Source organism: Camelus bactrianus, chromosome 8 (assembly GCF_048773025.1).
Source record: "Camelus bactrianus isolate YW-2024 breed Bactrian camel chromosome 8, ASM4877302v1, whole genome shotgun sequence".
NCBI lineage: Eukaryota > Metazoa > Chordata > Mammalia > Artiodactyla > Camelidae > Camelus > Camelus bactrianus.
This window is the reverse complement of record NC_133546.1, coordinates 32,156,652-32,170,822: the sequence shown is the minus strand read 5'-3', so window position 1 is coordinate 32,170,822 and position 14,171 is coordinate 32,156,652. Positions and strand designations below refer to the sequence as shown.

General features: G+C 34.1%; 1 protein-coding gene across 1 annotated transcript in view; it reads left to right on the top strand.

The window, feature by feature from the left end:
- Positions 1–13,804, top strand: part of CENPW (centromere protein W) — a 194,149-nt gene extending 180,345 nt beyond the window's left edge. The window contains exon 3 of the mRNA XM_074368402.1: positions 13,583–13,804. Coding sequence (XP_074224503.1) covers positions 13,583–13,633 — 51 coding nt within the window. The 3' untranslated portion in view covers positions 13,634–13,804. The remainder of the gene's footprint in view (positions 1–13,582) is intronic.
- Positions 13,805–14,171: the final 367 nt, after the last annotated feature.

Here is a 14,171-nt window from a genome sequence, read left to right as displayed (position 1 = left end):
CTTTTAAACACATTGTAAACAGTTCTCTATATTATACACTTCCGTTCAAAATACTTAGAGTTGTTTCTGTTTTCCCAAATAGATACTAATTAATTAATACAGTCTAGATGGGAATATGGTAGATTATATTAATGTGGGAAGATTATACAACCCTGTCCCATTGAAATCAATATTAGCCATATGACTTGTTTCAACCAGTGAAATGGGAGCAGAAGTGACATGTGCAGTAGCTTAGTGGAAACTTTAAGAATCATTACGTGATTCTGCACTATTCTCTTTTTCCTCTGTGACAAGACCAACAATGCCCCAAAGAAGAGATGTCTGTCAATTTGGATTCTGGAGTGTGCACATGAACCTGATGGACAGTAAACTTATAATGGACATATTAACATGAGCAAGAAATACACCTTTGTTGTTGTAAGATACTAAGATTTTTCAGTAATTTGTTAACTGCACTATAATTTAACTTAAGATGACAGATGTAGTTTGGGTTTATTTTTATTTATCGTGTTTGAGAATCATTTTTTTTTAATCTGAGGAATTACGTTATTCTTCAATTTTGAAAAATTATGTCACTAACTCTTTGAATATTGCCTTCCTCTACTCTCAAGTCTCTCTTTCTAGAACTGAATTTAAAATTTGTTGACTTTTCAGTAATGTGTTAATTTCCACATATTTGTGAATTTTCTAGTTTTTTTCCTATTTTTTTAAATTGAAGTATAGTTAGTTTATAATGATGCATTAATTTCTGATATACAGCATATAATTTTTCAGTCATACATATACATACATATATATTCCTTTTTATATACTTTTTCATTATAGGTTATTATAAGATATTGAATATAGTTTCTTGAGCCATACAGTACAAACTTGTTGTTTATCTATTTTATATATAGTAGTTAGTATCTGCAAATCTCAAACTCCTAGTTTAGCCCTTCCCACCCCCTTTCTGCATGGTAACCATAAATTTGTTTTCTATGTCTGTGAGTCTGTTTTTGTTTTGTAGGTAAATTCATTTGTGTTTCTTCTATTGTTGATTTCTAGTTTTATTCCATTGTGCTTGGGAAGGATACTTGGTTTGATTTCAATCTTTTAAAATGTGTTAAGACTTCTTTTGTGACTTAATATGTGGTCTATCCTGGAAAATGTTCCATGTGTGTTTGAGAAGAATGTTTATTTTGTCAGTGGAATGTTTATATGTGTCTATTAGGGACATTTGATATATAGTGTTATTCAAGTATTTGTTTCCTTATTGATTTTCTGTTTTCATGTTCTATCCATTATTGAAAGTGGAGAATTAAAGTCTCCCACTGTTATTATATTGCTGTTTATTTCTCCCTTTAGTTCTGTCAATGTTTGCTTTATATTTTAGAAGCTCTGCTGTTTGGTACATATATACTTATCATTGTTATGTCTTTCTGGTGAATTGATAATTTTATCATTGTATAATGTCCTTCTGTGTCTCTAGTCACAGTTTTTGACTTAAAGCTTATTTTTTCTGTTATAAATATAGCCAGCCTTGCTCTCTCTTAGTTTTATTTGGGTTTTTCCATCCCTTTACTTTCAGCCAAGATTGGCTCAATTATCTAGTTTTATTAGTTGCTTTACTTTGGTAGAAATTACTCACAGGTTAAAACCACACTTCATGTAGTCCCTAAAAATGCTAAACATACAGTTTTATCATTTAAATTACTAGCATTTAAATACTGGCTAAGCATGTTGTTGGTATTATTGTAAAAGATTAACAATATGATTTATTCTTAAAAGAATGCAATTTTAAGAAACATTGTAAATATTAGAAGTGTTCATTAACTGATTTATATTAGTGGTTCTCAAACTTTAAGACTCATGAGTGCTGAGAATATGTTTATATTCCTTGAGGAATCCACTGGGCTTAAATGTTGATTTCCACTAAAGGCTTCTCATTAAAATATTTCATAAAATGTTATACAGCTGGACTTTGCTGAATTTTCTTATTTTAACACTTTAAGCCAGCTATTGTTAGGGATAATAATGTTTTTGTTCAACTTAATGGTATTTGTATGCAAATTTTAGACTTTGCCACAGGCTTACTGTTTGTGGTAAACTTGTGGGAGTAGTTATTTTTCCTTTTTTTGTGGAAAGCTGTCAGTATCAGGAATCACTGTCTGCCTCAAAATTGCAGCTGTGGTTGTCATCTCAGATTACTAGGAAATTAAAGCAGAGTTTGTAGCAAACTTGAAAATTATTATACAGCAAAGACTTGTTACTAAGAAACACAGTTAATGAATAAAGACAGAGGAAAAGAAGTGAAAAACAAAGAAAGGTCAAGAAATTGTTAAATTAACTAGTCTTATCCTTTAAGAAAAAGAAGGAAAAAATACTATTTTTGAAGTTTCTCTTCGAGGATCGAATTTTGTCCACTCTCCCTTCTTCTTTTTAAAAATTTAATCTCTTTGTAGATGACTGTTTATTTCTACATATGGATAAAGTTTGAAGAAAAGTTTTAAGCTAAATACAAGTGGATATCTGTCTAATAAATCAGTTTACAATGAGAAATTAATAATTCACTAAATTGAAATGCAGTCAAAGTTACTGTTCTGTAGATACTGTAATAGAAGCCATCATTCTACTTCAATTAGATGATACAGAGGGAAATAAATCAATATTGCTAAATAACAGTAAATTTTATAATGTTGCTTCTCACAACCTTCTCAAATACAAATGTGTATGTGTTCTTATTGAGAGCTGGATTTTATTTTGTGAAATTTATTAAGTTTGAATGATATCTACTGTCTTGCTTTGTATTCTCTTTTATGTGTGGACAATTTACTGTAGAAAACTCATTTCAATTCTTATAAAGATTTTAAATGTAGTGTGAAGATTCTATGACTCATGCTATAATGCTCCCTAAATTACAATGAAAAACAAAATAAAGATATGCTTAGTATTCTGAGATCATTCATCATTAAAGTAGCTTTCATTCTATGTTCAGGCTTAACAGTTAATTTAATTATATAAAGAAGTTACTTTAGCTATTGCTTATCAAAAAATAAGCATTTCTCTCTTTAGCATTACATGCCAAGTCTTCTCAGTCTTCATCCCTTGACCATGTGCTCTCAGGATTTGGCTTGGTTAAATTTTAATCTGTCACCTTCCCACTGTCAACACTTTCAACATGGAAGTTTTCCTCACTATGTCAAACTGACATTTTTTCACAGACTAATTTTCCTAGATCTGTTGGTCACTTAAGATCATGGTGAGTTTTTGGAAAATAAATGGAAATCTAGTTTCTTCCTGGTCAATTGTCAGTTATGATTGGCCTTCATATTTTCTTAAGATAAAGCAGACAATTTATTTTAGGCATAGTCAATTCTTAAAGACTACAAGTTTGGGTTGATTGTGCACACAAAATAATTAAGTTCCCAAATATGTAAAATGCACACAGTTTCTAAAATTCAGGAAATAATTTTCCAGAAAGTCATGCAAAAATGACTTTCTTAGAAATCCTGTATATGATAAATGTTCAAAAGTATATTTATGTTGCTAGTATCAGATTATTATGGAAGTGTCAAAATAAATTTAAGAGAAAAACTCCTCTAGGTAAATTTTGACACCCAAAACTTGGTTGTATCCTGCTTCTGTAAATAATTATATGAATCAATTTATCATATATATATTTCCTTTAAGATAAATAATAATTTATATTTGTATAATATAAAATGTACAAAATAATATGCCTTTTTTTCTTACCTAAATATATTAGTATACCATAGAATAAACAGGTAACCGAATTTGGGAGTGAGCCTCCTAGAAGTTTGACCCAAACTGAAACATCCTAAATTTGCTCCAGGAGTTCTTTAAGGTTAACTTTAAGCTGATGACTCCTTTTGCTAAATATTTGAATTAAAAAAGTAATAAAAAACTTGCATGAAGAGATATTTTACTCTGTGAATTTTAATAAATCTATAATTACTTTGATAAGAAGTCTGAAAATAGTATCGTAATGATTGGGCAGGTTATGATGTTATTAAATTTGAACATTTGTTAGAGTTGCATTAGAAAAGAAATATAGACCTTATCTGAGAAAGACTCTCTCAAATGTACTGTAAATGCTGGGAAAAACACTAGAAAAATATTTCGCTTGGACTTGAAACTATTAAATGCCTTGCAAAAACACCTGTCAGCAAATTTAAGCTATTTTTTTCATGGTTAGTGGAATGGACTGAGAGGCTATTCTCTATTTTAATATTAAATGTATGGAAAAGTAGTCTAATAACGTACAATAAAGAGATTCGTGATGGGGCACAATATGCTTCCTTGCCTTGCCTCAGTATGTGAATCATATTAATGAGGAATGTTCAAAAAGGGTAAGAATATTTATAGTGTTATCCTAGAGAACTGGATATTAAGATTTGATTTGGTCAGAAAACAACTGTGATGCCACTGAAACTAAGCTAAGGGTGAGAGGAAATGTTGAGCCAGCAGATGTCAGAAATCTGAGTTCCACGGCTGTGCACTGCACATTAGGATATTCGACCGGAAATTGAAACCCCAAAATTAATGCTGCCCTGATGGTTGATTTGTGAAACTGGAATATTTTAAATGCTGGAATAAAATACAGGAATAGGGGAGAGGGAGAAGAGAAAGAAAAAGTAAAAGAAATTGAGAGTGTGGGAGATTCATAGACTTGACACAACTTGTTTTCTTCTATTAAAATTTCTGTCAGACTTCAGGCATTATGAAAAGAGAAAGAAAACCATTGGGTTGACCTGTGTAATTTATTTGGTGATAATTTACCATTTTTGACCTACAAATATAACATTTTCACATGTTTCAACACAATATGAAGCACCTAATTTGGTCTGACTTTTAATGCAAGTTCAATAGTTGACACTTCCTTACTTTTTTCATATAATGCAATATAAGGTTATTTTTGCCCCTCCCACATTAGCATAATAGAATCCTGCAGAGATTCTAGGGTTCCAGAGTACTGTTGAGAAAGGAATGGGGAAAGAACTTTCTGCAGATAGAAACAGGAGAGTAAAAGAATCCTAGCATTCAACAAATGTTTATGGAACCTTTACAAATAGCAGAGGGAAACAGAATAGACATCCTCAGGAAGTGTGGCCAGAAGTGGCCATTAAGTAGAATGAAATGTCTTTAAAACCTCAGGTTTGTCTTTAAGTATCATATGATCATTGCGGTCTATAATGTGTCCAATAGTTTTTTTTCTATTGTTTTTCTGCCCTCAAAGTCTTAAAGAAAAAATAATTTCCATGAAAGTATATAAGTATATTCTATGGTTTCTAAAATCTCTAGATTACTTTACCAGTTGGGTACCTACATGGCCAAGTTTGAAAGGCATGGTGTAACTCCAGGAAATATGAGTGGAAAAAGAGCTCTGAGAAGCATAAACACTGTGAGTTAGAGCAATTGGAATTTTCATGGAACAAATAAAACTTTAATTATACTTTTATGGATGGGTAGAATTTAGCTACAGAAGGTAGAGAAGGCAGTCCAAATAAGAAAAAGAAATAGTAGGAATCTGTGTGGCATGTAGGGCAAGGTCAGCTGAAGTGACAAAGAAGAATGCACACAAATAAATAGAAAGATATCAAATATTCCTGGATTAGAAGAATTAATATTGTGAGCATGCCCATACTACTTAAAGCTATTTACAGATTCAGTGCAATCTCTACCAAAATTCCAAAGACATTTTTCACAGAAATAGAAAAGGCTATTATAATTTTTGTGGAACCATCATAGATGCTGAATAGCCAAAGCAATCTTATGAAAGAAGAACAAAGCTAGGGGCACCACACTTTCCGATTTCTAAACTATATCACAAAGCAATAGTAGTCAAAACAGAATGGTACTGGCAAGAACAAACAAACAAACAAAAAACAGGCACATAGACCAGTGGAACAGAAGCAATTCCAGAAATAAACGCACACATATTTAGTCGACTAGTTTTTGAGAAGGCACCAAGAACACACAATAGGGAAAGGATAGTTATTTCAATAAATAGTGTTGGAAAAACTGCATATCTACACACAGAAGAATCCAGTTGGACTCCTATCTTACACCACTCACAAAAATTAACCTTAAATGGATTAAAGACTTAAATGTGGAACCTGAAACTGTACAACTCCTAGAAGAAAACACAGGGAGCAAGCTCCTTACCACCACCCCTGCTTCCAAACATGTGGAAGAGTTAACTATGCGAGATACAAGGTAATGGATGTGTTAATTATCTCGACCTTCGTAATCATTCCACAATTTATATGTATATCAAAAACTTTAAATATATATATAGTTATATTTATCAATCACTCTTAATAAAGATGGGGATGGAAAGAAGAGAACAACGCACAATGTGAGTTTTTCCTCAGTAGTCTCTGGTCCACACATCATTTGAGGGAGTCTGGGTTTACAAACTGGATTAAATCATGACACAGAGCTAGAAGGATGTAACACTCCATTTTGATGACTAAAGACAGGCCTATATCTACTTCTAGAGTCCCAGTGATCAGTTAGCTACTGCCAAGTATTCCTGTAGTTAAAACCTTTCTGATTACTGAACTTGCCCTTAAGATTATGTGATAGCCACATTCACCTTATCTTTGATGCTTAAAAGCTGCTTCTAGGTCTTTGCCACTCTTGAATCCCATTACATCTATTAAAACCTGTTTAAATTTCACCTATAACAATTCATTCTCAGCCTTTATCTACTGAGGGTAGCAAACAAAATGCTTTCAGTAATGGCTGTGCTTCCCTCAATATGGGTTTTGCCATGCGTTGATAATGACACAATCCCCTGGGGTGGGGGGAAAATATAAAAATGCCTTAAGGAGGTTTGATGATAAAATACTAGTTAATAAATTAACCCATAAAACTGTCTTCTTTATAATTATCCAGGACTTGCCTTGATGCCAAAATTATATTTTTGTACACATTCATACATTTATATGTAAGCTTCTACTAAAAAGGGTCTTGAAAAATGGTGCCTATTCTTACATAGATTATACAGTGTTTGAGAATAGGTGTCATCGTTTCTTCTTTGATGGCCGTATTCCAGATACTATTAAAATGGAAATGATACAAATAGATGAAATTTGAAATTTAGCATCATGCTCAAAAGCATGGTTTTTATCAGATATATTTATGTTCATTTATTTTGGAATATTTGACTGATCCATAACCTATTATTAAATAAGGCCACCCTGATTATCAAGCCCTTTGGGTTTGTTTGAGTAGTCTGAAGTTGCCAATAGCTCTAGGATACCTTTCTCATCACTGCATTCTTTACTTACGGAGGCTGAAATATAGATTATAAACTGGGAACAAAAATTGGAATTCAAAGGAATATGGACAGTTAGTGGGCACACTACAGCCTAGGCACTAATAATAGTGATAAATAATAGCTGTGGACCTAGCAAGTAGGAAAAGAAAGAAGAAAAAGGAGAGAGAAACAGCATCAAGAAAGCAAGAGAAGCAAAAGAAATAGTAGGCTAAAAAGGAGGAAAAGAATAGAAATTTAGAGATGAAGGAAGGCAAGGCAGTGGTCTTCTGAATCAGCTGTCCATTCTTGCTCAGGTCAGTGCTCAGGTCCCTTCGAGGGAGGGCTAGGCTGTGATTTCAGCATTAAAATAAATACCCGACTTTAATTTCTCGATTGTCTTTGCCATCTCCTCAATCCCCGTGTGCATTTAGCTCCCTCTGTTGGATTGGTATTGTTTACACACAAGTGATAATAGCTTTTTGAAGACTCAGCCAAACAAAATTTGCTTCCAGTATTTTACATTCAAAAGACGAGGAAAATGATCTCAGTGTTTCTACATTTGTATAAAGCTTGTATTCAGCGACCAAGACGAATTGTTTGCACAACTCAAGATTTTTCCTCCAGGTCTTCATTCTAAGTAGAGAAATCTAAGTATGTATCATTACCACACTGACTCTCTCACACCAAGTATTCAAAATTGCAACCACATTAAGGGAGAAGTTTGGAAATTTTCCTATTACAAGGCAATTATAATAATTTTCGGTAACCACTAGACTTCTTGTGATTCTATGATTTTAATATAATAACAAAGTCCTCATTCCCAAATGGGTGAAATGTACACATTTTTCTAATAGCTTAAGTCATATTTGGAGATAAAACATGAGGACCAGTAACTCCAGAGTTTTGGAAGATTTTGGAAGTCATAATGAACAATGTACAATATGTCCACCTATGAATGCTTCATATTGTGCATCACGTGATGCTGCAGTTATATGCCTTCTCAGTTATTTTACAGAGTCTCTTTTAATCATTTTTTTCTTTAGTTTACTAATTTTAGAGAAAAATCTCAGAAAAAAATGGACTTGTAATTTCATTTTCATGAGATTTACAATCTTTATTCACATTTTTCCCACACAGCACACTTGATTTCTTAGACTGGAAGAAATCCAGATGTGGGTTAAAGAGATCCCAGAGTTTGGAACTGACTCAGTCATAAGATTTCTGGGATGTCCCAAAATGTGAACGCACATTGGACTCTCCTGGGTTGTCTAGACTGGAATAAATTGATAGATGAACCCTGCTGTTTCTCCCAAGGCCCCAGTGTTTTATCTTATTTGGAATGACAATGGCCTGCTATATATTCACTTTTCTGTGACTCTCATGACAGGACCACTTAGTTTCAATTTCCTAGAATCTAGGTAGGGGTGTGTTTGTGAGTGTGTGTGTGTGTGTGTGTGTGTGTGTGTGTATCTATGTATAGGAGGCAGAGAACTGGTGAGATGAGCCAGAAAAAGAGAACTGATGAAAAGCAATGCTTAGGACTTCATGTAAAATATTGACCTTTATGTTAATTATAAAATTTTTCCATATGTAGCACTATTTTGTAGCATACTGTAGCATATTAAAAATAGAAGATCTGTGAGACACTCATTGCCTTCATGTTACTTATGTATCATATGACTGTAAGAAGAAAAAAAGTCTCTCAATCTACTCTAAGTAAGTGAGATACACTGTAGAAAACCAAGAGCACATCATGAGATCCAAACAGAAGGAGACTGAGCTGAGCCAAAAATGATTCTGTAATGAGGGACTGTTACGTTGTTTGAGAACCAAGGATGCTAATCTCTTGATTTCTTTCCTTCTGGGATCACATGACTCTTTATCTCTGTGGGTATCTATTTCATGCCTCTCCGTTTACAGTTTTACTGCATTTACATGATCCTTTACAGTGGCCCAGAAACATGTTCCAAGTCTCCATAACCTTCCATGTCTGGCACCTACCACTGACTTAATGTGGTTTCTATGCACTACTTTTACATTCCCAGGGGAAAGAATGTGGTTATCTCAGCTTGTGTCATGTACACATGTAGGTTTAATCAGGGAACTGGGCTTTCAGTCTAGAACAGGGCTGTTTTGATACTCACTTAGTGGAAGGTTGGTATCAGACTCTCCAACACGTGTGGAAAAGAAATCAATGGCAGATTTAATATTTCTACTTTAATGTGCAAACAATCCTTTTTAAAACAGGAGATAGATCAGTCTAACTCTACCACTAAAAATTAAATTGAAAATCAAAATGTTTCTTTCAATAATATTCAATGTAAATTCACTTGCGTATGTACTAGGGAATGTATCAGTTTACTAAAATTGACCCACCAGTTTATTTTCTTTTCCATGGTGCTCGGAGATTTCTGAAATATGGGATTTGTTGATAACAGCTTTCTTACCTATAATATAGATAGCCCAGCCAATTTCCTATTAATTAAATTCTGTTATTATTTCCACTCCTAAAGAAAAGTATAACAAAAGAAAGTTATGCCTCAACAAAGACAATGTAAAAGTTTTGAAACCTATTCTGCGTTCTCTTGACTCCATTTATATGGACAAAAGGAGTAACTAGAGGATTTGGACAATTTTACAGTCTGTATTAGGTTTCAAAACTTGCATACACACAAATATTCATTCAGTTGCATAGAGAGAATGTAGAGCCAACAATAACTTTGGTGTTTATTAAAAGCAGGTCAGCCTTTTAATGGTGAAATGTTTTGTGCTAAAAGCAGGAATAGTTCTCTTTACTAGATTCGTTAAGGCTCAAAGAATACAAGAATGGTTCTTGGCAAGGATAATTTATAGCATTCAGACTATTCCTGAAACCAGACTATGTTATTATGTTTTCTAAAGGACAAGGATACTGATCAGATAGCACCATTCACATAAATAAACTATCTGTTAAGGCTGATATGAGTAGGAATTATTTCTTGTTGTTACAATCAATTTCTGTCTTAGAGACAATGATAAGTTGTTAATAATGTCCATTAACCAATAGTCGTATTAAAATACTTACCTTTTCTATACGTTTGTCTATTGATTACTTCTACTAGATTCAATCTCTAACATTCTTCATTAACTAAGTAATTATCCTAATATTCTACTTTTTAAAACACTCTACTGAAGGAAGGAGGAAAGGAAGGATGAACTAATAATCATCATGCACCTATTAAAATAAGCCATGTGTTTTGCATAATCCTTACAACAACACATGATAGATCACAGTGGACCCTTGAACAAAACAAGTTTGAACTGCCCGGGTCCACTTAGATGCAGATTTATTTTCTCTAAATACATACTACAATACTCCACCAGCCATGACTGATTGCATCTGCAAATGCAGAACCTCAGATGCAGAGGGCCGGCTCTGAAGTTATCCAAGGTGTGGAAATGTGTATAATCTAACAGGATTGATTTAGCACTTGTTTCTGTGAATGTTTAATTCTCTGAAGAAACAAAAGATGCAGTTTTATGTATGCAAAATACACATAAAATCCAACATGAAGGCAGATTTTTAGCTAAATGTGAAAATATAAAGAACTCTTTTGTTTTCCTTGTTACATACACACACACACACACACACACACACACACACACAATTATGCCACTTTACATCATAAGGGATAGGAGAAAGGAAAGAAAGAGAAGAGAGATTTTGTACCTGGCAGAGTGCATATCTTTCAATAACTTTCTTTTCTTCCAAACTTCTGGTATCAGTATCTATCTTCTTGCTATGTGTGACTGACATTAATTCGAGGTTCTGAAAAACGATATATTTAATTAAACCAAATTACGTTTAGGAAAAAAACCTCACATGGTAACTTGAGGGAACTAATGACTGTGAACCCTCATGTCAGTAATAGTAATCCTCCAGAAAGATCAGGGCCTAGGATCTCATGAGTCTGCTGCCAAATTTAAGAATCATCAAATGCTTTGTGGTTTCAGACACCATTTTTTTTTCCCAGTGAATTACTACTTACATGGGGCAGTGTAATTCATGTTTTCCTATATTTAGCTGCATTCCAAAGAATTTCATAAGCATTTCCCTGAGTTGGTTTTCCCATCCTCAGTCTTATGGCATGAAGCAAGAGGGGATTTTTGATGAGTGTACTAATATGTTGTATCTTGGATTGTACATTAAGGGTATTTTCATAGAGAGGTGAAAAAGGATTGGGGATGGTGGGAATGAAAGTGATTACTTCTGGGAATCCTTACGGTTGCTGATCACGTTTTTGCACTGAATTTGTGATCTGTGCACAGGAAGAGGGGCTTCTATATTGACATGCTTCTCCCCTTCCATCTTTTATTTTATCTGAACTTGAATGCACAAATAGACCTTATTTTACCTTCCCATTCAAAAGAGGCTGCTTTCCCAACTTGCCTGCAAGAACTGCCCTGTGAAAGAAGATAACAGGCACTAAACAAAAGAAGAAAAGAGGAAGAATCAATCATTGTGTTTTCATCTTCCCCCACAATTGGGGAAAAAAATATGCACTAGCTACTTTACTCAAAAACCACTGAACTTGGGGTCCACAATCTCAAAAAAGGAATATACTAGCTTTCCTTGGGTCCGACGTCTACCTTTTTGAGAGTGTGCATAAATCTGTGTTATCTTCACTAACAAGTTGTGGGGAGAGACAGGCAGAGGGGCTCACCAGTCCTGGACCAATGAAGGCGATCAGCTATTGAAATTGGGTATCACACTGGCTCTGTCTTTTGCAAAGAACCCTTAGCTCTTGTGGTTCTACTTATCCAGGTTTTCTTTTTTCTTTCTTTAGGTTTTTGTTACAGTACATTTGTCATTCAAAATTAACCCCTGATGCTCTACATGAAATCATCTCATTGAAATCAGGTCAAAAGGAGAACTAATTGGCTCCAATCGGAAATTTGATTCCAAAAACCAGTATTTTATAGCCTGTGATAGTACCAAAATGGCTGGTATGCACTTATAGTTCCAATATCATTTAGATGGAGGAAATTTGTGACTACTGTGGTGCTATTTATCTTTTCCAATAGAATTTTTGATAGATCCCAAGGCCTTTATGGTATTTATATAACTTTTTTTTTTCCAAATAATCACCTTTGAACTGAACTAAAAACTCTGTAGAGTGAGGCTATCTCTTATCTTCTTTAAACTGCCCTTCTCTAAATTTAATATGCATTTTTTATTTTGTTTTATTTTTATATCAGAGGAAGTTAATACATTTTTGTTGAATGAATGAATGAATGAAAACTAGTTCTAAGTAGAAATGCTCAAGTAATAGGCAATTTTTTTTACCCTTAAAAAAAAAAACAAAACTCTGTTTATAATCTTTTATCAACAAATTTCCTCATTTGTGACTCACATACCCAGGCACATGCTAAGCATTTTGAGTAACACAAGACTATATTAGGCTCAGCCTTTGTCTTCTATCAGCTTTCAATCTAGTTGTGAGTTTCTGGGAAATACTTCAATTTTGACACTAGAGAAATCTCATGCCAGAAATGTCTGCCAGTACCAATTAAAGATATTTTCCCTCAAGTTCTCCAAGGCCAAAGTATACAAGGTCTGCAAATTACCTGACTACAGAAATGAGATCTAGTACATTGCATTGCAAATAAATCCCAAAATTACCAACCAAGGCATTTTTTAAAAAATCAAACATCCCTCCCTAGTGGCCCCAGGAGATATACAAAAGTCAGAGGATAAAAAAGCAGCATTCTTCACCTGTCTCCATCTATTTCCTTGTCAGAACTGCTTAACCTTAGCTTTCCAGGCAGTCAATGAGCTTGGACTAGAAAAGTCAAAATGATGTCAAAGAACTCTTCAAAGTCCACAAGCTTTTGCTTTTTCACATGCAGGAGCTTCATTGTATCTGAAGATACACAGATTTGCATTTTCTAATTAAAAAAAAAAGGACTTGTTTCTAATGCTAACCAGTAAGAAGTTACTGACAGTGTTGAAAGCCTGGAACTTACTGGATCAATGGGAAGGGACTTCTGGCTTCTCAGTCAGATGAGGATCAGAAGAAGTTGAGCCATGGAAGCCCACCAAAACCATGAAACATTAACCCTGCTGCTCTGCTTCCATCTCTGCGATGGAGGCCACGTGAAACATTTTTTATACAGTTCTCAGCTTGTGGTGAGGAATTAAGTCCAAAACATTTTAGTAAACCATGTATTTGATTTACTAAACATTCAAGAATGCACTTTCTTTTCTTCCCTGAACAGATTTATGTCATGATTTTTTTTTAATGCATGACTTTGTCTCTACTTACTCATTCCCAGAAATGGTTCCATGTGTATAATACGTTCACAGCCCTTCCTTTCGTTCTCTGAGGACTGCAGCGCACTGAAGGGAGAAGACAGTGGTGTGAACACCAAACCAAGCAATTGCCGGCATCTTGCAAGCTTTGCTGCTGGGGCCTCGTAAAGATAAATACTCATCCGTCCAGCGCCTTCATTTCTGTAATGTCTCACTGTCCAACTTAATAAATGCTTTCTTGCTGGTTTTTTGGCATCTCTTTGAATGAGGAATGTAAACTGAAAAGGCCTAGGAGACTAAAACTGGCACAAAACTCTGTGATGAATAATATCAGGAGACACACAGACTAGCTCAGTAGTCCCATAAGCAGTGCCACAGGCTCTACCACAGGACAGATGGATTTGCTGCCTGGGATGGGGCTGTTACATAATTTCCAGATACAAGAAAAACTAAGAGAAAAAAATAAGGACCAAACCAGGTCCAATTTTGTGTAAAGGGAAGATAAGTATAAAATAAGAGATTTATAGAAACGATAGTAAAGATAATTTAAAGCTTAAAAAACAGAACCATCTATATACATTTAATCCTTAGATACTGAAAAAGGAAAACATA